At 48.8% G+C, this 25,895-nt stretch overlaps 2 protein-coding genes across 2 annotated transcripts; one reads left to right on the forward strand and one right to left on the reverse strand.

Moving 5' to 3' along the window:
* The first annotated feature begins 2,829 nt into the window (after positions 1 to 2,829).
* Positions 2,830 to 11,137, forward strand: LOC146019776 (vitamin K epoxide reductase complex subunit 1-like protein 1). The gene is made up of 3 exons (XM_083152328.1): positions 2,830 to 3,105; positions 8,940 to 9,049; positions 10,243 to 11,137. Exons 1-3 carry the CDS (start codon positions 2,936 to 2,938, stop codon positions 10,470 to 10,472), a joined length of 510 nt encoding a protein of 169 aa, XP_083008454.1. The 5' UTR covers positions 2,830 to 2,935; the 3' UTR covers positions 10,473 to 11,137.
* Positions 11,138 to 17,041: 5,904 nt separating this feature from the next.
* On the reverse strand, positions 17,042 to 22,015 carry LOC146021363 (up-regulator of cell proliferation-like). The gene has a single exon (XM_083155149.1). The coding sequence runs from the start codon at positions 21,986 to 21,988 to the stop codon at positions 17,342 to 17,344; it is 4,647 nt and encodes a 1,548-aa protein (XP_083011275.1). The 5' UTR covers positions 21,989 to 22,015; the 3' UTR covers positions 17,042 to 17,341.
* Positions 22,016 to 25,895: the final 3,880 nt, after the last annotated feature.

Raw genomic sequence — 25,895 nt, forward strand, 5'->3', positions numbered from 1 at the left:
CCCTGCTCATAGATTTCACAGCCTTTACTGAGAATTCCGACTGCAGGGAGGAGTGTGTCCTGTACGGTGTGCGGGAGAGCTGTGTCCTGTACGGTGTGCGGGAGAGCTGTGTCCTATACGGTGTGGAGAGAGACGTGTGGCGTGCGGGAGAGCTGTGTCCTATACCAGTAGCGCACGCAGGGGGGGTTTCTGAGTACCCAGAAACCCCCCCAGGAGTCTAAGGACTCTAGGCTGAAAGCTGAGTGTCCCCTCTTTCCATGGGTATAAGAATTTTAAAAATCGGCCCTTGGGAACCAGAGATATCTGACTTCAAAGCAGTGGTCCCCATCCAAGCCTGTTAATTGCTCTTCCCAGTCAGATATGTCACTTTCTGTCTGGCTTAGTGTTTTTCTGAGCGTATATTCCAAAACCTAGGACTCTCCCCCTTTGATGGACACTAGTAGCTTGTCTCTACTGTTCCCAGAACCAAAGATATCGGCCTTCCAGCAGCTGGTTACTGCTCCAGCTCCACACACCTGGTATGTAGTTTTATATATTTGTTGGCAGATTGCTCTGCCTCCTGAACTCTGATCCCCTAGTCCCCAATACCATTTGGTAGGTGGTATTCTCTAGTTTTTAATTCCATTAAAATCTAAGAAATCTATTTTTGGGAACTGAAGATATCTGCAGTCAAGCAAGCTGTCCTCCCACCAGAAAATTATGAATAATAAGCCCACTCCACTATACACCCCTCCTCTGCATATTAAACATCCTCCACCACCCTGGAAGTTATGTATCAGGCCCCCTTCATTCAGCCCAATGCCCCCTTCTCCCACCCCATCTCCCACCATCTGTACAGTAAAGGGGTAATTAGTGGAAATTACTGATCCAGGCCCTACATGCTGAGCGGTTGATATAATACCCCCTACCAACCGCGGGACATCAAAGCTTCCCCCACCCCTACCGCTGGAGGATCAGTAGGGGCCCCAATACATTGCTATGCCCAGGGGTCTACACTGCTGTTGACTCCCTGTATGTATATATATATATATATATATATAGTTTTATATATATATATATATATATATAGTTATATAAATATAATTATATATATATGTGTGTGTGTATTTTATATATATATATATATTATTATTTCTATACATTTGGTCTATCTATAATACTTTAACTGATCCGGCATATACTGGGTCACCTAAGTGTCCATCTCCGTGCTTTGCTCCGCCCCTCTGGAAACCCCCTTCTGAAAATCCTGCGTTTGCCACTGTATACGGTGTGCAGGAGAGAGGTTCCAGGTTGTCTAAATGCATAAGACCCACTGTACGTTTTACGCCAACAGATGTTTCCTGAAGCCGGGGTGAGGGTACACAGCTTTGTTTAATATATACTCTAGCAGACATAGCTTACACACACTCTAAGGCAGGGACCAACAAATACTGGGGAGCAGGTCACCACGGCCTTAAGATTTTTCTGCTTGGACACTAGAATGTCACAGAGGGAGGAAGCAGATGATTTATTCAACCCCAGTGGAGATCTGTGGCAGGGACTGTATGTCGGCAGCCCCTTCACATGCAGAAGAGCATGTGATGTCGGGACTATGTAAAAACCGGACCGGACTAGACTCCGGACCGCCGGACAGGACATCAAAATCTGCAGTCCGGAGCTTATAGGGTCCGGTCCGGGGGGTGTCCTGTTCGGGGGGTGTCTTGTCCAGGGGGGTCCCTGTGATAGCTATCATCAGGGACATGGGGAAGGGGAGATTACAGCCTCCCCCTGTGGTCCGGTTTTTGCTACATGCCCGGACCATACAGGGAGACTTTATTCTACCCCTCCTCCTCTACCTGGTGACAGGTGTCACAGGCAGCCCCCCAGGACAGGACACCCCCCCGGACCGGACGCTACAAGCTCCAAAATGCAGAGTTTGATGTCTGGTCCGGGGGTTTTGTCCTGGTCTGGTTTTTACCCATACCCTGTGATGTCCTGTCCTGCGCCGAGGCGGGCTGTGCCTGCCTGCGCTGACTGTTATGCCTGCCTGCTCAGACTGCTGTGCCTGACTGCCCCAGCCTGCGCAGAGTGCTGTGCCTGACTGCCCCAGCCTGCGCAGAGTGCTGTGCCTGACTGCGCCGACTGCTGTGCCTGTCTGCCCCCGGCCTGCGCCGACTGCGGTGCCGGCCTGTGCAGTGTGCTGTGCCAACTGCTGTGCCTGTCTGCGCGGACTGTTGTGCCTGAGTCACTTTAGATATTTAGCTTCTGTGCTGATATTAAAAGAGGATAAATGAGTAAAAGACATAGATGAGGCTTCTGTGCAGGCAGCTGCTATCAGGAATGTATTTTGTGGACAGGAAGTCACTGAGATGCACCAATCAGGATGACCGCGGTGAGTGCAGTGATGACCGTGGCTGAGAACGGGTCAGTCTGCCGATGTATCATTAAGTGGCTGTTGTGCACTACCAGGCAGTCTCTCTGGATGTGTTGGTACCACAAATCCCAGCATACTGGTTTTGTGGTGTAATCAGATAAATCCACTCGTTCCGGCAGCGATAGAGCAAAAGAAAGAGGATAATATTAGATATTAGGTGTACACACCAGACGATATAGTGAACGATATCGACCAGAAGAAAGCGCTTTGACCGATATCATGCACTATATTCTGTAGTGTGTATGGGGCTACAGAGGAGAAGCTGCACAAAGCAACCAATCAGCTCCTGACCTTTATCTCGCACAGCCAGTAGGAAATGACACCTAGAAGCTGACTGGTTGCTATGGAAATTCACGTTATCAGGTCCAGTTCTTCTCTCCAGCTGCCACTACAAGTCCCGGCATCCCCCGCACAGCCGGCCACGCCCTGCCCGCCGGATCATCCAATAGGCTTTGGCCCTGCGGATGAGTGGCAGGCGGCGGGACACGTCAGCAGCAGCAGTGCCAGCTGTGAAGGGAGAGGATGGTAGCCGGCGGCTGGGAGCTCGGGCTGCGGGTCGGGGTGTGCGCCCTGGGCATCGCCCTGTCTGTGTATGCCTACCATGTGGAGACCTCCCGGGAGGGCGACGCCTCCTACACCGCCCTGTGCGACATCAACCCGTCCATCAGCTGCTCCAAGGTCTTCACCTCACGGTGAGTGCGAGCGCCTGCTCAGCCATAGGGGCAAGTAACAGCTGTCCATCATCATACCTTGTGTGAGTGCCTGCTCAGCCATAGGGGCCAGTAACAGCCGTCCATCATCATACCTTGTGTGAGTGCCTGCTCAGCCATAGGGGCCAGTAACAGCCGTCCACCATACCTTGTGGGAGTGCCTGCTCAGCCATAGGGGCCAGTAACAGCCGTCCATCATCCCTTGTGTGAGTGCCTGCTCAGCCATAGGGGCCAGTAACAGCCGTCCATCATACCTTATGTGAGTGCCTGCTCAGCCATAGGGGCCAGTAACAGCCGTCCATCATACCTTGTGTGAGTGCCTGCTCAGCTATAGGGGCCGGTAACAGCCGTCCACCATACCTTGTGTGAGTGCCTGCTCAGCCATAGGGGCCGGTAACAGCCGTCCATCATACCTTGTGTGAGTGCCTGCTCAGCCATAGGGGTCAGTAACAGCTGCCCAACATACCTTGTGTGAGTGCCTGCTCAGCCATAGGGGCCAGTAACAGCCGTCCATCATACCTTGTGTGAGTGCCTGCTCAGCTATAGGGGCCGGTAACAGCCGTCCACCATACCTTGTGTGAGTGCCTGCTCAGCCATAGGGGCCAGTAACAGCCGTCCATCATACCTTGTGTGAGTGCCTGCTCAGCTATAGGGGCCGGTAACAGCCGTCCACCATACCTTGTGTGAGTGCCTGCTCAGCCATAGGGGCCGGTAACAGCCGTCCATCATACCTTGTGTGAGTGCCTGCTCAGCCATAGGGGCCAGTAACAGCCGTCCATCATACCTTGTGTGAGTGCCTGCTCAGCCATAGGGGCCAGTAACAGCCGTCCATCATACCTTGTGTGAGTGCCTGCTCAGCCATAGGGGCCAGTAACAGCCGTCCATCATACCTTGTGTGAGTGCCTGCTCAGCCATAGGGGCCAGTAACAGCCGTCCATCATACCTTGTGTGAGTGCCTGCTCAGCCATAGGGGCCAGTAACAGCCGTCCATCATACCTTGTGTGAGTGCCTGCTCAGCCATAGGGGCCAGTAACAGCCGCCCATCATACCTTGTGTGAGTGCCTGCTCAGCCATAGGGGCCAGTAACAGCCGCCCATCATACCTTGTGTGAGTACCTGCTCAGCCATAGGGGCCAGTAACAGCCGTCCATCATCATACCTTGTGTGAGTGCCTGCTCAGCCATAGGGGCCAGTAACAGCCGTCCATCATACCTTGTGTGAGTGCCTGCTCAGCCATAGGGGCCAGTAACAGCCGTCCATCATACCTTGTGTGAGTGCCTGCTCAGCCATAGGGGTCAGTAACAGCTGCCCAACATACCTTGTGTGAGTGCCTGCTCAGCCATAGGGGTCAGTAACAGCTGCCCATCATACCTTGTGTGAGTGCCAGCTTAGCCATAGGGGCCAGTAACAGCTGTCCATCATACCTTGTGTGAGTGCCTACTCAGATGAGGGGCGGCTGAGCACTGAGTAGGCACTCACACAAGGTATGATGGACAGCTGTTACTGGCCTCTATGGCTGAGCAGGCACTCACACTCATATTAGGGATGAGGGACGGCTGTTGCTGAGCAGCCACTCACACATAAGGGATGAGGGACGGCTGTGGCTGAGCAGGCACTCACACAAGGTATGATGGACAGCTGTTACTGGCCTCTATGGCTGAGCAGGCACTCACACTCATATTAGGGATGAGGGACAGCTGTGGCTGAGCAGGCACTCACACTCACATATAACAGATGAGGGGCGGCTGTGGCTGAGCACTGTTATATGTGAGTGTGAGTGCCTGCTCAGCCACAGCTGTCCCTCATCCCTAATATGAGTGTGAGTGCCTGCTCAGCCATAGAGGCCAGTAACAGCTGTCCATCATACCTTGTGTGAGTGCCTACTCAGTGCTCAGCCACAGCCGCCCCTCATCTGTTATATGTGAGTGTGAGTGCCTGCTCAGCCACAGCTGTCCCTCATCCCTAATATGAGTGTGAGTGCCTGCTCAGCCATAGGGGCCAGTAACAGCCGTCCATCATACCTTGTGTGAGTGCCTGCTCAGCCATAGGGGCCAGTAACAGCCGTCCATCATACCTTGTGTGAGTGCCTGCTCAGCCATAGGGGTCAGTAACAGCTGCCCAACATACCTTGTGTGAGTGCCTGCTCAGCCATAGGGGCCAGTAACAGCCGTCCATCATACCTTATGTGAGTGCCTGCTCAGCCATAGGGGCCAGTAACAGCCGTCCATCATACCTTGTGTGAGTGCCTGCTCAGCTATAGGGGCCGGTAACAGCCGTCCACCATACCTTGTGTGAGTGCCTGCTCAGCCATAGGGGCCAGTAACAGCCGTCCATCATACCTTGTGTGAGTGCCTGCTCAGCTATAGGGGCCGGTAACAGCCGTCCACCATACCTTGTGTGAGTGCCTGCTCAGCCATAGGGGCCGGTAACAGCCGTCCATCATACCTTGTGTGAGTGCCTGCTCAGCCATAGGGGCCAGTAACAGCCGTCCATCATACCTTGTGTGAGTGCCTGCTCAGCCATAGGGGCCAGTAACAGCCGTCCATCATACCTTGTGTGAGTGCCTGCTCAGCCATAGGGGCCAGTAACAGCCGTCCATCATACCTTGTGTGAGTGCCTGCTCAGCCATAGGGGCCAGTAACAGCCGTCCATCATACCTTGTGTGAGTGCCTGCTCAGCCATAGGGGCCAGTAACAGCCGTCCATCATACCTTGTGTGAGTGCCTGCTCAGCCATAGGGGCCAGTAACAGCCGCCCATCATACCTTGTGTGAGTGCCTGCTCAGCCATAGGGGCCAGTAACAGCCGCCCATCATACCTTGTGTGAGTACCTGCTCAGCCATAGGGGCCAGTAACAGCCGTCCATCATCATACCTTGTGTGAGTGCCTGCTCAGCCATAGGGGCCAGTAACAGCCGTCCATCATACCTTGTGTGAGTGCCTGCTCAGCCATAGGGGCCAGTAACAGCCGTCCATCATACCTTGTGTGAGTGCCTGCTCAGCCATAGGGGTCAGTAACAGCTGCCCAACATACCTTGTGTGAGTGCCTGCTCAGCCATAGGGGTCAGTAACAGCTGCCCATCATACCTTGTGTGAGTGCCAGCTTAGCCATAGGGGCCAGTAACAGCTGTCCATCATACCTTGTGTGAGTGCCTACTCAGATGAGGGGCGGCTGAGCACTGAGTAGGCACTCACACAAGGTATGATGGACAGCTGTTACTGGCCTCTATGGCTGAGCAGGCACTCACACTCATATTAGGGATGAGGGACGGCTGTTGCTGAGCAGCCACTCACACATAAGGGATGAGGGACGGCTGTGGCTGAGCAGGCACTCACACAAGGTATGATGGACAGCTGTTACTGGCCTCTATGGCTGAGCAGGCACTCACACTCATATTAGGGATGAGGGACAGCTGTGGCTGAGCAGGCACTCACACTCACATATAACAGATGAGGGGCGGCTGTGGCTGAGCACTGTTATATGTGAGTGTGAGTGCCTGCTCAGCCACAGCTGTCCCTCATCCCTAATATGAGTGTGAGTGCCTGCTCAGCCATAGAGGCCAGTAACAGCTGTCCATCATACCTTGTGTGAGTGCCTACTCAGTGCTCAGCCACAGCCGCCCCTCATCTGTTATATGTGAGTGTGAGTGCCTGCTCAGCCACAGCTGTCCCTCATCCCTAATATGAGTGTGAGTGCCTGCTCAGCCATAGAGGCCAGTAACAGCTGTCCATCATACCTTGTGGGAGTGCCTGCTCAGCCATAGGGGCCAGTAACAGCCGTCCATCATCCCTTGTGTGAGTGCCTGCTCAGCCATAGGGGCCAGTAACAGCCGTCCATCATACCTTGTGTGAGTGCCTGCTCAGCCATAGGGGCCAGTAACAGCCGTCCATCATACCTTGTTTGAGTGCCTGCTCAGCCATAGGGGCCAGTAACAGCCGTCCATCATACCTTGTGTGAGTGCCTGCTCAGCCATAGGGGCCAGTAACAGCCGTCCATCATACCTTGTGTGAGTGCCTGCTCAGCCATAGGGGCCAGTAACAGCTGCCCATCATACCTTGTGTGAGTGCCTGCTCAGCCATAGGGGTCAGTAACAGCTGTCCATCATACCTTGTGTGAGTGCCTGCTCAGCCATAGGGGTCAGTAACAGGTGTCCATCATACCTTGTGTGGGTACTCTTTACCTAGAACGGCGCCCGCGATTAGCATCGCGGGCGTCGGGGATAAAAAATCGCGGGCATCGCGGGTACATAAAAAACGGGTGCGACGCGATGCCTGCTATTTTCCCATAGGGATCAATGTTAAGTCAGATTGGACGCGATTTTAGTGTTAAATGCCTCAATGCCCGCGATTTTTACATAGGAAACAATGTTAAATGGGCCACAGAGCCCTAATAGTCCCCCTGAAGTCTTAAATGGCCCCCACAATTTTTAACGCCACCCCACGATCAACGTGAACCCGAAGCGTGGCGAGCGCAGCGGTACGCGTCCTCCGACCTTTTCATACCCCCACTATCCACGTCGGCGGGGAGTTGAGAATAGAATAGTGTGGCGAGCGCGAAGCGTGGCGAGCGCACGCGGATACCTTCACAGTTATACGCGTCCCCTCGCGGGCTTCACAGGTGTCCGTGGCGACGCGGACACCTGTGAAGCCCGCGAGGGGACGCGTTTACCTGTGAAGGTATCCGCGTCCCCTCGCGGGGCTCGGTGGCTCGCTGCGCTCGCCACACTAATTTATTCTCAACTCCACGCCGACGTGGATAGTGGGGGTATGAAAAGGTCGGAGGACGCGTACCGCCGCCCCTCGCGGGCTCGCTGCGCTCGCCACGCTTCAGGTTGACGTTGATCGTGGGGTGCAATTAAAAATTGTGGGGGCCATTTCAGACTTCAGTGGGACTATTCGGGCTCTGTGGCTCATTTAACATTGTTTCCTATGGAAAAATCGCGGGCATTGAACAGTAAAATCGCATCCAATCTCACTTTTAACATTGGTCCCTATGGGAAATCGCGGGCATCGCATCGCACCCGTTTTTTAGTGCATTCGATGGTCGCGATGGTCGCCGTTCTAGGTAAAGAGTACCCTTGTGTGAGTGCCTACTCAGTGCTCAGCCACAGCCGCCCCTCATCTGTTGTGTGAGTGCCTGCTCAGCCACAACCATCCCTCATCCCTTCTGTGTGAGTGCCTGCTCAGCAACAGCCATCCCTTATATGTGAGTGCCTGCTCAGCCACAGCCGTCCCTCATCCCTTATATGTGAGTGTGAGTGCCTGCTCAGCCACAGCTGTCCCTCATCCCTTCTGTGTGAGTGCCTGCTCAGCAACAGCCATCCCTCATCCCTTATGTGAGTGCCTGCTCAGCCACATCCGTCCCTCATCCCTTATATGTGAGTGCTTCTCAGTTACAGCTGCCTCATGCCCTACGGGCAAGTAACAGCCATCCCTCATCCCTTCTGTGTGAGTGCCTGCTCAGCCATAGGGGCCAGCAACAGGTGCCCAATATACCCTACATGTGAGTGTAAGTGCCTTCTCAGCATCAGCTGCCTCTCATCCCTTATGTGAGTGCCTGCTCAGCAACATCTGCTTCATCCTGTAGGTGTGAGTGCCTGTTCAGCCATAGGGGTCAGTAACAGGTGCTCATCATGCCCTACATGTGAGTGTGAGTCAGGGGCATGTAGACTTCCGGCCGTTGCATTCTGCAGTATCCTGCTGCAAGGCGCTGGTGTAACCGTCTAACTATACTCATATTGGAACCTGTAGAGATGACTTCACACCGTAACACACCAATGCCTGTCTGTGCCATGCTGTGAGCTTTCTCTTCTGTTGCAGGTGGGGGCGAGGATTTGGGCTGGTGGAGAACATTTTGGGGGCGCAGAGTTTGCTGAATCAGCCGAATAGCGTGTTTGGAGTCTTGTTCTATGTGCTGCAGCTGGCGCTGGGTAAGTAGCTGCCGCTCTGCTCATTCCTAGTGCCCAATCATAGTCTCTGCCGGACAGGGTGAGGTGGCGCACTCTGCCGCCCTGCCAGGTATACAGTATGTGCTGCAGCTGGCGCTGGGTAAGTAGCTGCTGCTCTGCTCATTCCTAGTGACCAATCATAGTCTCTGCAGGACAGGGTGAGATGGCGTACTCTGCCGCCCTGCCAGGTATACAGTATGTGCTGCAGCTGGCGCTGGGTAAGTAGCTGCCGCTCTGCTCCTTCCTAGTGACCAATCATAGTCTCTGCAGGACAGGGTGAGATGGCGCACTCTGCCGCCCTGCCAGGTATACAGTATGTGCTGCAGCTGGCGCTGGGTAAGTAGCTGCCACTCTGCTCCTTCCTAGTGACCAACTATAGTCTCTGCAGGACAGGGTGAGATGGCACACTCTGTAGTGCCATCTGCTGGATGCAGCCTCCTTCTAGGTATGACACCAGTCTGTGTTATATGCGCAGATTGTACCGCACTATATTGCTGCTGCTGCAGTCGCCTGGAACACCCAAGGTGTGCTGTAGCGAGTTTTGGAGCCATTTTGCCAGAGTTGGTTTCCAGGCTGTTGATTGGTTGACAAGTTTACCCATATCCCTAACTAACTCTTTCATGGCCTGGGTGTTTGTGCAGGGCCTCAGTTCACCCCCGCTACCCTGTGATTTGTGGTGTGGAAGGAAATACAGCATTATTATAACTAGTAAAGGTCTATGAATGTAATGGAGACGGCAGTCTATTGCAGTCTGATCTGCTTTGGAAGCTAAAAATCTTCCTCCATCTACCTGGGTGGGCAAGTGTGTGCTAAAAAATGTAGGCGTGGTACAAAACCTGTATCCAATTGCCTTAACCTCTTCCCAATCAAGACTGGCCACTAGGAACTCCGTGCTCACTCAGTTACTCGGTGTCAGTGTATGCCTGGTGGTGGGGACGGTGGGCACTGCAGAGTGCAGGAGGTGATATGACCTCACTGGCACGCTGGGCTTCTGAGGCCCCAGACGCCGGTTCATCAGGTATATTTTAGTTCAGGTGGTTGTGAACTTCCGGTAGACCGCTCCCAACCTATTGGCCAGCTCTGCTGCAGATCATGTTCCTAACCGGGGATAACCCGAGTCCGCCCACACTCCCCCTGTATTGTCTTACATTCTCCCCTGTCTTCCTGTGTACTAGGATTCCTGGGGTCAGCAGCTGTCACGGTCGCGCTGCTGGGAACCTCGCTGCTGTCCATCGCCGGCTCTCTCTACCTGGCCTACATCCTCTTCTACGTCTTAGAGGATTTCTGCGTTATCTGCATCACCACTTACATCCTTAACTTCACTCTCCTCCTGCTGAACGTCAGGCGGCTGCGACACCTCACAACGCAGACGCGCAAGAAAAAGAACAAGCGCAAGAAACACTGATGGTGACTAATGTCCGTCAAGGTGCTTACTGGGACGTTTCCTGCATTATATCGCCAACAGGCCGGGTGGCGCGGAAGCTGGAACGGATGACTGCTTCACTCAGGGTATTAAATGTTGCAGTGTTATTTTTATTTTATTTTTGTATTTTTCGGAATAGGTCTCCAACACGGTTTTCTTAGAGGCTTCTTGTTATAGGTCAGATGATCATCTTAAAGTCATACATGACTGGGGCTCAGAACATTCCATCAGAAGGGGGCACCATTTGTGAAGGTGCTACATTACATGGACTCTCGTTAAGACTGCTGCCTATTGTGGTGGTTCTTAGTCATGGGTTGGGGCACCTTTTTTCTTTGAGGGCCTTCATATTTCCCAGCCATTACACTGAACGAAGCATTGTGATTGGCTCCCCATCTTACAGAATGACTGCAAAGATTTCAGAATGATTGTGCCTTACAGCTATATGTCCGACGCCTCCGGAGACTGGATCGGCACTACAGAACGGTCACACTGCACAAGGAGATGAGTGGGTATCCTGATTACGCCAGTCCTGTGGTCAGGACCAGCGTTGTCGAGGCTGGCACTGCCCGCAATCTGGCAATGGGAATCTGTCATTCGAGCATTCCGCTTCCCATGGTATTTTATAATAAAGGCAATGTTTTTCAGTATTCGTGTAGTGATCCGGTTACACTGAGTTCACCCCTCTCCGCGATATACGTTCTATTCCGTGTGTGGGATGCGCTTATGGCAGGGGTTGCCAATCTTTTTTGAATCACGGGACCCCTAGGCCCCCCAAAAAATTAATTTGATTGGGTTTCTATGCAATTCTTAGGGTCAGTTATGTGGTGAAGGGCAGGATTTGCTTCTTTTTGCACAGTTACTAGGATTGGCAGCCGCCAGCACTGGTTTTCCTTATAAATATTTAACCATTAATAACCAACCCAGGGCACCCCTGCATGTGTCCCGCGGCACCCCGGGGAGCCACGGCACACAGTTTGGGAACCACTGGCTTATGGGTAAAACAATATCTGTGACCACATACTTAACCCTTTGATTGCCAAGGGAAATTGTCAAAATAGGTGTGAAATTGGCAAACAAACCTTTTTTTCTGAGTTATGCCAGCGCCGCTCACAGCCACTGTTCTTATTTGGGGGCAACATGTAACTAAACTTCCATGAACTGACTTAGCTGTATTGGTATTATTTGTACTGACGGAGCAGTCGCTGTGAGCGGCGCTGGCATCTTTAGTGAATATTTTGAGGGTCGCTCACAGCCACGTTGGCACCCAAAGGGTTAAGGACGTGGCAGAAGATACTATAACAATGGTCGCTGCCGGGCCACTGATGGCAAGTTGTGTTTGGATAGCGGCTTCTCGTGTGTGCGTAAAATCAAACGCAGAATACAGTATGAAGCGCTCAGTGTATTTGCTGATGAGTACAACAGTAATAATCCCCATAAATCAGGCTTGCCTACCCTCCCGGAATGGCCGGATATCGGGTCCGCTTCCCAGCCCCCCCGGGAAGGTGGGCAAGTCTCCCGCATTCCCTGCTCCCCTCTTGCCCGCTGGTTTAATTACCTGAAATCGCGGGTCTGCAGAGAGGGGGGGGGCTAAAATTACGCAATTGTGTAATTTCACGTCATTTAAGCCCCGCCCCCTCCCCGCAGCCCGCGAGTTATGGAGTTTTCCAGCATGGGGGGCTGGGCCAAGTGATGTCGTCCTTGCTCCCGCCCCCCCTGACGTGTTGCTTCTCTGAAAGTAGGCAAGTATGCCATAAATAATTAGTTTGTTTTTGAGCCAATAGGACCATGTGTGTGTAAGGTAGTGACCCTGCCAGCGCGGCATGGTAAAAGTGACCGTTTCTGCTACCATAATGTCTGGAGGTGTAAGCCAATGAGGAGCGGTCTGGTGGAATGGAGATAACGCATTAATAGATCAATATGCAGCTGCCTGTCTTCAGATATTTGGGGCTTATTCTGCGCTTCTACCCGTGTACTCCTATTGGATAATATCACCCTCACATGGAGATAACTAGCCACTCCCCTCAGGGCGTATGCCCTCTGGAAGTAAGACTGCGTGCAGGATCGCAATAACAACCTGATACTCTCCAGAAATTGTTACCACGCATTAGTATTTATATTGCCGCTTCAAGCGTCACCTCCCACAAACACTCTGCTAATAAATCCACTGTGGGCCCACCGCCACAAGCTTATGTCAAAACGTGCAATTTATATGCATGTGTGACGGGCAAAGACAGATTTAGGTGTCAGACTGCCCCCCCCCCCCCCCCCCTCTCCAAAAATAAAAAAGTTTTCCTGTTACTTAGCTACATATCTGCCCGTAGCTTCTAATGGTCATCAATGCACATGGTTTTGTCAATCTAAGAAGGATTTTGTCAGAAAGAGTGAACTAGAATAAGGCCCTCAGTTCCTGCTGGAGCCTGCTGAAAAATAGCACTGAATATAACGTTCCATTCCCATTACCTGAGCATGCTTGTACCGCTGCTTATGCTCTCTGTAAATTCTATCCGCCGCCTCCCAGCTCCCTGCACTGTGATTGGCCGCGGTGCAAGGTAAGCCTCGATCTGCAGCCAGCCCCTCTTCTCCCGGCGCCACCTTCAGTAAAACCACTGCTTGTGATTGGCTGTTCACCACCGAAGGAATGAACAAGCGCCCGATCGTCAAAAACGGGTACATTCGGTGCACGTTTATTTAGCCGGTACAGACTGTAAAAAAAATGGTACTGTACCGGCTAAATCGGTAAAGTTGGAGGGGTATGCCTTTTGTGGGGTGAGCAGTACAGTAACCGAGAGGAGGAGGAGGGCTTGGTGCTGGGGGCACAGAAGATGCAGATAACCAGCTCTGCTGCTTTATATATACTGTGGGGGCCTATTCTTGCCCCTCCCAGCCCAGGCTATGCCCAGACTGTTCCGGCTAGCTACTGGGGTCCCCTACACCCAGACTGGCCGGAGCTAAGCGAGGGCTGGTGTATATAGTACAGCATCATTCTATCCTGCCCTGTCCCCCTGCAAGCAGGACTTCCAGAAACCCGGCAGCTCCTGTGTGAGTAACACGCTCCCCCGTTATAATCTGGGTGGAGGGGGGTTACGTATATGATGTCGGGGTAACTTGTTTTATCTTTCTTTAATGTTATCATGTTTCCAATGTCAGGCACGCTGTAGTTTTAGTGCTGAAGGACAGTTCTTCGTTGCTGAATGAATATAATGAAAAAACATTTACTGCATATAACAATAATCATGTAGTAATCATAGTAACCTAGTAATTGCAGTGGGAATATTACAAAATTGTAGGCTGCACTTTCTAGTGATACAGTAACTTCTATTACACAACACGGGCCTCAAGACCACACACAGTCACCTTCTCCAGGCCAGAGGATAGATAACACGTCACCTTCTCCAGGCCAGAGGATATATAACACGTCACCTTCTCCAGGCCAGAGGATATATAACACGTCACCTTATCCAGGCCAGAGGATAGATAACAAGTCACCTTCTCCAGGCCAGAGGATAGATAACAAGTCACCTTCTCCAGGCCAGAGGATATATAACACGTCACCTTCTCCAGGCCAGAGGATATATAACACGTCACCTTCTCCAGGCCAGAGGATAGATAACACGTCACCTTCTCCAGGCCAGAGGATAAATAACACGTCACCTTCTCCAGGCCAGAGGATAGATAACACGTCACCTTCTCCAGGCCAGAGGATAGATAACACGTCACCTTCTCCAGGCCAGAGGATATATAACACGTCACCTTCTCCAGGCCAGAGGATAGATAACACGTCACCTTCTCCAGGCCAGAGGATATATAACACGTCACCTTCTCCAGGCCAGAGGATAGATAACACGTCACCTTCTCCAGGCCAGAGGATAAATAACACGTCACCTTCTCCAGGCCAGAGGATAGATAACACGTCACCTTCTCCAGGCCAGAGGATAGATAACACGTCACCTTCTCCAGGCCAGAGGATATATAACACGTCACCTTCTCCAGGCCAGAGGATAGATAACACGTCACCTTCTCCAGGCCAGAGGATAGATAACAAGTCACCTTCTCCAGGCCAGAGGATAGATAACAAGTCACCTTCTCCAGGCCAGAGGATAGATAACAAGTCACCTTCTCCAGGCCAGAGGATAGATAACACGTCACCTTTTCCAGGCCAGAGGGTAGATAACACGTCACCTTCTCCAGGCCAGAGGATAGATAACACGTCACCTTCTCCAGGCCAGAGGATAGATAGCAAGTCACCTTCTCCAGGCCAGAGGATAGATAGCAAGTCACCTTCTCCAGGCCAGAGGATAGATAGCAAGTCACCTTCTCCAGGCCAGAGGATAGATAGCAAGTCACCTTCTCCAGGCCAGAGGATAGATAGCAAGTCACCTTCTCCAGGCCAGAGGATAGATAGCAAGTCACTTTCTCCAGGCCAGAGGATAGATAGCAAGTCACCTTCTCCAGGCCAGAGGATAGATAGCAAGTCACCTTCTCCAGGCCAGAGGATAGATAGCAAGTCACCTTCTCCAGGCCAGAGGATAGATAGCAAGTCACCTTCTCCAGGCCAGAGGATAGATAGCAAGTCACCTTCTCCAGGCCAGAGGATAGATAACAAGCTATCAGGTGTTACCAAGCTAAAGTCATTCAAATTGGGACGTCACCCCCCCAAACAAGGTATACAAAAAGTGTGAAGTGATAACCGCCCTAGAGTTCAGATGCTACAACAAATAGTAAAATAAAATATCCCAATTTCATAAATATCAATTTGGTACTGGTTATATTAAAAAAGTGGTGACATAAAGACTACAGTCCATACGGTACTGTGTATTCATGTGTCCAATTGGATTGTGCCATTGCCTGTGTCCGTTCCATATAACCCCTCACCAGATAAGGTTCTTGAAGTGCGGTTCAGCTTCAATACGTGGAGTCCCTGTATGGACTGTAGTCTTTATGTTCCCACTTATTAATATTATTAGTATTACCAGTACTCTGCTGTTGCTCCTGATGAAGACGTGGGCACTTCCACGTTGAAACCCGCTGAGCCACACAACTCTATGAACCCACTGAGACTTTGGACCTTAATCTGGTCCATTAGCACGGCCGCGTGCGTTCGCACAGGGACGATGTATTCGGTTTGCACACGCGCTGAGTGCGTGCGCCCAGGGCGAACAAACTGCAGGCTGCACGCACCCATCCTTGAGGGTGGGGGAGGCATGGCGCAGCGGGCTGGTCCATTAGCCTATGTGAACGCCCAGCGTTTCATGGGCGTTCTCATGTTAATGTGGCCATGACGGATATGCGGGGGGCAGGCATCTGACATCAACTGAACGTGCACGCATATGTAAGGTTCCTCAGCGCAACCTTACATATGTGTCGGCGACCATCGAAAGATGTGGGAGGTTCCCACTGACATGCGAATGGACGTTTATGGGAAAATTCCATTTGCATAGCATTCAAATGTACACGACTTGCGAATAGCGTACCATCATTCGCAATGAGGGATCTGATTGACTCGCAAGGATGTGAGTTCGCATCTGAGCGAATCAACCAGAATAACCCCCTTTGTCTGCACACGAAAGAACTTTATTCTTCACTTCCCGGACTGGCACCATACCATGGACTCTTCCAGGTACCGTCACTTTATCTCAGCGAGGGCGTTGCTTCCACCATTATCTGCCTTGTGGACCCCTTGCATCATTCAAGAGAGTTCTGTCAATACGGATACAATTCTCCCTGGACCTAATCCCATCAGCTGGGACATTTCTCCAGTATATATCTGGGTTACACCCTGTGGAGGTGCAGTATACAAAATGATCAAAGCTCGTAATAATATTCAAGGCTTTGTTAGTGTTTTTTTCATTCACCAATTGATACATGCAATTATGTGGTCATATATTTTATATTAAAACCTTATTTTGCTAGCCGTGTGTAGTGTAGTCCATACCTCAGTATAGCACAAGCGCCGTTCTCCTCCCTATTATCTGGGGAACTAACACCTCCGCATCGGAACATCTGCTGATTGAATGCGCCAAGGTCATTTTTGGTTGTTATTAGTATTAACAGTACTGTTTTGAATTTTTTTAATGTAATACTCTAATAAGATGTTACTATTTGTTGTAGTACCAGAATTGTAGCGCAGTTATCACTTCACACTTGCCCCGATGATCGTGGTTTGGGCGTATGCATTTCTGCACATTGGAAAACCCCAACAACGAGCGTCTTCCTTTACCTGCCGCACCATTAGCTGTGGGGAGGGAGGGACAGGGGTGGACACAAGGCCAGGCCAAGGGCGCCCCCAAAAAGACTCTGGGCGTTTCAACGGGAACACGGGTGGACCGATGCCTGCCGGCTCGAAAATAGAAGTCAGTTCTGACGACCATGTAATGATAAGTCCTGCTAGCGGCTGCATGCGAGGGGATGTGTTCTCGTACACATCCCCTCGCATAGTACCGAGGGTGGTGGACGTTGCGGCAGGTGGTGTTAAGTCGCTCACTAAGCAGTGAATGACAGCTGCTTAGTGAGCGGTACTGAATTACCCCCTTTAAGTTTTCCAGGTCTGACACAGCGCTCCTTTAGGGTGACCTGGAAAACATGACCTGTGTGGTTTCCCGAGGGCCTTCTCTTAAATTTAAAGTCTATGATAGGAAATCCAGGCAGTTTCATTTTCCTATGTGCCATTGTAATGGCTGGTCTCATCAGTAATTCCTTAAATAAGCCAACAGTGTAATATTAAACAGAAGTTGTTATGGTTCGTTCATTAAAACGTGAATTAAGTGATTCATGGATTTCCTCTTATAAGTCAATTCTGGACAAAACAATGAAGAGTTTTCGGTATTTCGTTCTGCATCACCAGTTCTAGATCTTTATTTCATGTTAAAGGATTCCTTTAAACTCTGCAGAGCTTGCTCTTTGGTGATTCGGTACCATTCTTTTGGTAGATCTGCTATGTTTGCATTGTAGTAATCGGAAAACTGTTTATTAAACTCTTTGAAAACAAACTTCCAGTAATCGGAGGCGCTGATGGTGGCATCAGGCTGTATGGTCCATTCGGGGTAAACCTTTTGGTAGTCTCTATAAAGACGAGGCTTCCAGTTGGTGTCTGAGTTCAGGAAGGTCGTGTTCCCGACCACATCAGTAGAACATATAGAATGGGAGAGCACTTTAGATTCACTACACCTGTACGTTCCTAACCCTTGAGGGCGGTGGACAGATGCAAAATGCTCCTTGTGATCGGCGGCTCCAGCCTCGCAAGGAACTTTACAAAAGGGACACTGCTTCCCGCATCCAAACACCTTCTTGAACAGTTCGTCTTGGGGCTTCATGGTTGCCTTAGAAAGCACATATTCAATGGTGAAATATTTTATTTCTGTGGTGATCTGTTTTTCAATGTCAGGCAGAAACTCTTCGATGTCCACTGCAAACTGTTCTGGGTAGGCATTGTTTTGATAAGTGATTAATTTGACCTCGTTCTGCGCTATGACCAACTCTTTTTTTAACATTGTACAAAATGTCTTCAAGCACTGTGTCACATTAGGACTTCCTCGTACCTTGGGGTCCCTCAGTGCTTCCCTTACTTTTCTTGAGACTGTGACCAGTATATTTGATTTCAGTGATTCCAAAGAGGACGACTCCTTGTATCTTTCCGTGATGTACTTTATTATCCAAGTCTTTACAAAGGTCTCATAGTGGTTATTGTATTTTGCATACTGAGTGAAAATGTGGTCTTCTAGAAGCTCCTTCAACAGAGTGTACTGGAAGAAGGTCCTACAGCTGTAGCGAATAGAATCACCACTGGTCAGTATGTCATTTACTATTTCACCGCCCAAATTTTTGTACACGTATTCTGAAAGAGCCGGCTTCAGGCATATCTCGCAGAACTTTTGGGCTCTGATTTTGGACTCGTCCTTTTGGTGATAAACATTTTTAAATGTGAAGAAATACTGGGGCTTTATCTTGTCTAGGTAGTGTTTCATGTTGTTTTCTTGGAAGAAAGTATTGTGCTTTTTCTGGAACATTGGAGCAACTTGGCTCATGAGGTGAAGTTTTAGGTCCAGCTCGAACAGCGGTGTGAGATGAAGATCCCTAATATCATCCTGATTGAGTCTTTCATTTATAATGTTTAGAAGCTCCTGGCAGTACATCTGATGATAGTCCTTAATTGTATTAAGTTGCTCTTTGACATGCCGATTGCACTTGTCTTTTAAGGCGGTCACAAGGTTATTCACCTTTTTCCGGTACTCTATATAGGTTGGTTCTGGCATGCTTTCACACAAGCCAGATTGAGTGTATTTTTTGTCCAAGATCAAGCCATTCTCCCTATAGTCGTCTAGATTTTTTACTTCATTCAGCTTCTCGTTGATGTACCCTGCTTTGTTTCTCATGTCTTTCCTTAGCTGTTCCAACATTTCTTGGCTGATGTCGTGCTGCTTTAAACTTCTGAACTGTAATCCTGATATAGTTTTATTCCACATGGTCTCAAACTCAGATTGTAGCTTTTCATCACTCAGTTGATGGTTTAAGTTTTTGCAGTTGTCCAGGAGACTGGTGGATTTCTCTTCGATGGTCTTTAGGTAGCCATTTTGAACAAACTGTACCTCTTGTTTTCCCCTCTGTATGCGAATAGCTTCCTCGCACTGGATTCCTAAATTATCTTCAATTTCTTTCCTTAGAGTCAAGATGCTTCTAAAGAAATCTTCCTTGTATCTCTCTACCAGATGTACGTACTTGTTACCACTCTCAAAGTATATCTCTAGGGCTTCTGACATGATTCTCTCCTCTTCCTGCAATGCTTGTTGCATGTTTCTCTTAATTTGTACGAATACTTCAGCTTCTAATTCTGAATCTGTCTGATTGAATATCTCATTCTCTGTCTCCATCATCCACTTGTGCATCCTCTTGCGGAAATTCCACTCCAACTCTGAGTATTTTATTGAAAGCTGGTTATAAGCCTCGGCCACCAAACTGTTCCTGAAGCTGAAAATAAATTTTTCGTATTTCACAGCGTTCCATAAGCTCTTCACCCATTTGATGAAATCCGAGACCGTCTGAGTTTTTCTCAATTCCAGCTGCTTTTTCATTATTTCCATCAGATGAATTTTTAGTTCAAAAATATTCTCGCTATAACCTGTATTTATGGACGCCATCGGTGGTATACCATGCCAAAGGCCAGGTATGTACCAGCTGTGTTCCTCAATGTCATAATCCATAACATCAGAAAACTTTGTGATATTATCTTTTTCTTCCATTCTTGATGCTACTTTTGTCATTTCATCTAATTGTTCCAAAAACTTCTTCCTGTCTCTCATGTTCTTATCATGAGCGGATACATCGCTCACGTTCTGATGTACAAACTGACAGTTGGGTTTCTTCCCAATTTCTTTCATCCTCAGAAATGCGTGGACCACAATCTGCAAAATATCCTTAATATCTGTTGTGTTTTCCATGGATATGTTAATTATGGTGATATCACTCAGCCCAACCACTAGTGTGGCCAACTCATTGTCATGCTCATAACTGTCCTCCAGAGAAGCCAACTCAGGAGCTTTCAGACCTTCTGTGTCAATCACCAGAATGAAGTCACAGCCCAGCTCCTCCTGGAAGGTCTCTTTTACCTTAATAAGGGTCATGAAGGCTCCTCGTGTGCATCGTCCACTGGCCACCGGGAACTGTAGCCCAAACATGGTGTTCAGAAGGGTGGATTTTCCTGTACTCTGTACTCCCAGCGCAGTTATTACTCTCATTCTACAGTGTCCTCCTGTCTTAGTGTCCAGCTCTGTCAGGACATCAGTTATCCACTGTAGAGGGATGTTGGAGGCATCTCCATCGATCAGCTCCAATGGGAACCCATCCAGCAGAAGATCAGCAGCGATTCCTGGAAGTTTATATAGTTTTCTTTGCACATTTGAACAGTGCTTTGCCAAGAAACATGCCTCATAAAACTGTCCTACCTCTCTGATAAAATGCTCTGTTCCTAAAGAGCTGTTTGATATGACCATATCTAGTTGTTTTAGCTTGTCTACATTGCTGGTGCAACAGTACTCCTTGTACTCGGCCTGTAGTGCACAAAGGTGACTTCTCGAGATTGAGTCCAGGTATAGTTTAAACCATTTTAGAAAGTAATGTTTATCCACTTGTGGTAAATTAGTTATCGCATCTATGAATTTGATCATCCCATCGGGGAGACTAATCTCGCTTTGCTGCTTACGTAGGTCAGAACACTTTTTGATCAGTTTCGCTTTGTAGTCTTCTGTTTTATGACTACCAAGTCCTTTCATCCTGCAGATTTCCTTTTCAGTTTTAGCTAGCTGTTTCCAAAGATCCCCCTGTAGCCTCATGGTTGTGTTCTTGTACTGCAGGACATCCTTTATACTTTTACTGATCTCCAAAGCCATCTTCCTGGTGTTCTGAGGGCCTTCTGAATGCTCATCGACCTGTATGCCCAGATCTCCAGCAATGTGTGACATCTCCTCTAGAGTAATGTAGCAGGAGGAAGACTTGACTAGATCTGCTATAATGGTTTGTAATTTCTTCACTAATTCTGCATCATTGACACCGCTGGTCTTCACCAAAACATTCTTCCTATTGATTTTCAGTATAGGGAATAATGTCTTTACACGATTCTGTGTCTCCCCACTTACACATCTAGAGGAGGGAGCTATGATTATGAAATAGTTTGTGTTGGCTCCTTCAATGTTTGACAGAAGACTGTACTGTCTCTCATCTATGTCCTCCATAAATATGAACACTGCCGTTGATACCTTTGTTAGATAGATAAATTGGCTCCAGTTGGACTCTAGCTCACCACGGAGGTTGTTCACTGCAACCGGATCTGGGAACAAGTTTTCTCGGCCCCCTGGAAAGAACCAGGCAATTTCCACTAATCCGTCTGAGATTTCCCTTAAGATGTTTGCCCCCTCCATGTTCTGATGGACAAAGAAATCGTGGTGCTGATGAGTTGGACTTAGCATATAGTTGAGAATTCTCGATTTGGACAGGTTACATTTTCCCAGTCTGACAAAAGAAAATACGGGCATAGGAATATTCACCAAGTTTTCTTCTCTGCAGCCTTTACTGTCAGCCAGTGACTGAGGTCTCCATCTCTTTACTATGTCCCTCATTGCCCACAGCATGAAGGTACATTGTGCACCATTCCTGTCGGGGAGCAACAAGGGGAGGGAAAACTGGCACATGGACATTTTTGTGACAATCTCCTGCTGCAGAAAACTGTCTGAACAATGCAGGAGGACACACAGGACATCCAGGGGGTGGACGGAATTTGAGGTGTCCATATTGTCCATGAAATCCACATCATCATCCTGTAGGCCAGTTGTTTTTGTGTTTAATGATTGGTCAAATCGCGTATTCCTTGCCGTGCCGTTTAGAGCCATGAGGTTCTGTAGGAAACACCACGGGACATGCTCAATTCTCTGAGGGACAATATTCTGTAGGTTCTCTTGTCCAATCTCTAGGACTTCCTTGAGACTAAGCTTTGACTTTTTGTACTCCTCCATATTTAACTCCTTTAATTTTTCATTGAATGTTTTCATTTTGACTGAGGAAAGAAATAACATTGTAAAATATACACGTTTTTGATCTAAATTTTATACGAGTCAAAATAAAATTTTGGTTACAGATAGGGTTAGGATTCAGAAGGGGACAGTTAGTGTTGGGCACCGGGGGAAGGGTTACAGATAGGGTTAGGCTGTGGAAGGGGACGGTTTGTGTTGGGCACCAGAGGGAGGGTTACAGATAGGGTTAGGATGCAGAAGGGGACAGTTAGTGTTGGGCGCCAGGGGGAAGGTTACAGATAGGGTTAGGATGCAGAAGGGGACATTTAGTGTTGGGCACCAGGGGGAGGGTTACAGATAGGGTTAGGATGCAGAAGGGAACGGTTTGTGTTGGGCACCAGGGGGAGGGTTACAGATAGGGTTAGGCTGCAGAAGGGGTGGTTAGTGTTGGGCACCAAGGGGAGGGTTATAGATAGGGTTAGGCTGCAGAAGGGGTGGTTAGTTTTGGGCACCAGGGGGAGGGTTACAGATAGGGTTAGGCTGCAGAAGGGGTGGTTAGTGTTGATCACCATGGGGAGGGTAACAAATAGGGTTAGGCTGCGGAAGGGGGCAATTAGTGTTGAGCACCAGGGGGGAGGGTTATGGAGATGGTTAGGCTGCAGAAGGGGCGTTTAGTGTTGGGCACCAAGGGGAGGGTAACAGATAGGGTTCGGCTGCAGAAGGGGACGTTTAATGTTGGGCACCAAGGGGAGGGTTATGGATATGGTTAGTCTGCGGAAGGGGCGGTTAGTGTTGTGCACCAGGGGGAGGGTTACGGAGAGGGTTAGGCAGTGGAAGGGGGCGGTTAGTGTTGGGCACCAGGGGGAGGGTTACAGATAGTTAGGCTGCAGAAGGGGTCCAGTGCACTGATTGAGGAATCACACTCACAGCAAACCTGGTACAAAAAGCTGCTACCACCGGGCATGTGCAGCAGCTCCGCTCTGTCCCTTACACTGCACAATGTGGCAGGAGCTCTAGTAATCATATTATAAACTATAGATATTGCGGTCATAATTAGATCTGCTGGCCAAGTAGAAGGGGGGGGGTTTCCCAGGCACCACCACCCCCCCACCCCCGCGTTTGCCTTATTCTTAGCTCCACAAAATATAGAGCAGTGAATTAGAAAAAGCTGCTATCTGTGTCTCTCTTGTCTTGCTAGAGCCAAATGCTCTCATTAGACAAGAGGTTACACAGGACCCAGATAACCAGGCAGGGAGGACGAAGAGCTGAGATCCTTGGTTTACTTCCTGCTCTCTCTCTCTCTTCCTATCTCTCCACTATTTTGGGAACTCTTTAAGTAGCCCATGAAACTTGATACCCCTGTGTCTTTGCCTGCACTGTGCACTTTTCTCGCATTTTGTCTACACGTTCTGCTGCTGCACAAGAGGGAGCTAATGATGTCAATGTTCTCTTGCAAATGTTACTAGGTTTTGGTTACAGGAAGAGGTGGAAGCGGTAAAAACTGTTCTATACTTACAGTATTGGACATATTCAGGAGTCCGTGAAATATCCGGTTTCTTTTCCTTGTGATTGTCCAGCTGTCGGTAGTCTAATTCCCAATCTGACATTTTTGAAATGATTGGACTATGAAATATTGCCTCTGGCTTTTCCACCCCTTCTGGACATTTATTCTCTATGGCAGTGTCCTTCTGTTCGTCCATCTGGTGGCAGTCCAGTTCCCATATTGGAATTGTTGCATTTAATTGAGAATATAATGCTTCCACTGGATTTTCTACCTCCTGTAGATTAATGTTCTTCTCCTCAGGAGCATTGTCCTTCTTTTCAAGCTTTTGATGGTCTAGGTCCCATTCTGGAATCATTGTAGCTGTTGGATTATGTAATACACCCTCTCCATTTTCTGCTCCGTATTGATTAATATTCTCCTCTGCGACAATGTCCTCCTGCTTATAGAACTGTTGATTTTCAGGATCCAAGACTGGAGCTACTGCATTTATTGGATTATATGATACTTCTTGATTTTCCAGACCATGTACAAGTACATTCTCCTCCTCGGGAATGTCCTCCTTCTTGTCGAGCTGCCAGTGGTCTTTTTCCCAGATTGCAACTGTTATAGTTGTTTCATTTTCTAAAACATCCTCTGGATTTTCCATCCCATGTAGATCAATAGTCTCCTCATCAATGGAATCCTCCAGATTGTCGATGGGTTGATGGTATAGTTCCCAGACTGGAGTAATTGCATTTGTTAGATGATCTACTTCTTCTAGATTTTGAAGAACATGAAGAAATTTATTTTCCTCCTCAGGGATAGAATCATGTAATATTTCCTCTAGGTTTTCCAACCCATTTCCATTAATTGTCTCCTCCTCTGGAGTGTCCTCCTGCTCATTAAGCTGTTGGTTTTCCAGTTCCCATATAGGAATGTTGGAAATTTTTGTATGATCTAATAGGTCTTCTGGGATTTCCAGCCCATGTAGATTAATTGTGTCCTCCTCTAGAGTGGTCTTTTGCTCATTGAGCTGTTGGTTGTCTGGTTCCCATGTAGGAATTATGGAATTTATTGGATGATCTAATAGGTCATCTTGGTTTTCCAGCCCATGTAGATTAATTGTCTCCTCCTCTGGAGTGTCCTCCTGCTCATGGAGCTGTTGGCTTTCCAGTTCCCATATAGGAATGTTGGTAATTTTTGGATGATCTAATAGGTCCTCTAGGATTTCCAGCCCATGTAGATTAATTGTCTCCTCCACTAGAGTGTCCTCTTGTTCACTGAGCTGTTGGTTGTCTGGGTACCATGTAGGAATTCTGGAATTTATTGGATGATCATCATCCAATATGTCCTCTGGGTTTTCCAGCCCATGTACATTAATCATATCCTCCTCTGGAGTGTCCTCCTGCTTGTTGAGCTGTTGGTTGTCTGGTCCCCAAATAGATATTATGGTCATTTTTGGATGATCTAAAAGGTCCTCTGGGTCTTCCAGCCCATTTAGATTAATTGTCTCCTCCTCTGGAGTGTCCTCCTGCTTGTTGAGCTGTTGATTGTGTGGTCTATACATAAGAATTATGTCATTTCTTGGGTGATCTAATAGGTCCTCTGGGTTTTCCAGCCCATATAGAGTAACGGTCTCCACCTCCGGAGTGTCCTCCTGCTTATTGAGAATATCTGGGTTTTCCAGCCCATGGATATTGATATTCTGCTCATGCGTGTACTCCTGAATTTCCTCTTCATCACTATCCATGGTGTTCCTGCTGTATCACACACCTGGGAGATATGGATAGATGTCAGATTAATAATACTCTAATATCTCTTAATTGACTTTATTATACTATAATTAATCATTACTTTACTGCATGCTATTCTTCTGTGCACTTAACAATCATAATATACATTACAGATTTCCATACCTTAACACAGTGGTCAGGGAACAAGGGTAAATGACCCCAAATGGGGTAAAAATTCAATTCCTAGGGGGAATGGAAACACAGCCAGGCATGCGTATGAATCTGTATGTATGCCCGGCTGTGTCTCGGCTGCACAACCGTCCATTACCCCCAGGAATTTAATTTTAATGCATATAGAATGTATATATAGATTCTATATTGATGCCCAGCTGTGTGTGTTACAGTACTGTAGTGTACAAGGACCTGATGCAGTGTAGTGTGGGCTGTGTGTGTTACAGTACTGTAGTGTACAAGGACCTGACGCAGTGCAGTGTGGGCTGTGTGTGTTACAGTACTGTAGTGTACAAGGACCTGATGCAGTGCAGTGCAGGCTGTGTGTGTTACAGTACTGTAGTGTACAAGAATCTGACGCAGTGCAGTGTGGGCTGTGTGTGTTACAGTACTGTAGTGTACAAGGACCTGATGCAGTGCAGTGCAGGCTGTGTGTGTTACAGTACTGTAGTGTACAAGGATC

The sequence above is a fragment of the Crinia signifera genome, chromosome 7 (assembly GCF_055691185.1).
Source record: "Crinia signifera chromosome 7, ASM5569118v1, whole genome shotgun sequence".
Taxonomy (NCBI): domain Eukaryota; kingdom Metazoa; phylum Chordata; class Amphibia; order Anura; family Myobatrachidae; genus Crinia; species Crinia signifera.

What these genes read in the sequence shown, in the direction of transcription:
- LOC146019776 (XM_083152328.1), top strand. Translation starts at nt 2,936, where the DNA reads ATGGTAGCCGGCGGCTGGGAGCTCGGGCTGCGGGTCGGGGTGTGCGCC. An exon ending in TCCAAGGTCTTCACCTCACG is followed by an intron (nt 3,106 to 8,939) that starts GTGAGTGCGAGC and finishes CTTCTGTTGCAG; the next exon opens with GTGGGGGCGAGGATTTGGGC. An exon ending in TGTGCTGCAGCTGGCGCTGG is followed by an intron (nt 9,050 to 10,242) that starts GTAAGTAGCTGC and finishes CCTGTGTACTAG; the next exon opens with GATTCCTGGGGTCAGCAGCT.
- LOC146021363 (XM_083155149.1), bottom strand. Translation starts at nt 21,988, where the DNA reads ATGGAGGAGTACAAAAAGTCAAAGCTTAGTCTCAAGGAAGTCCTAGAG.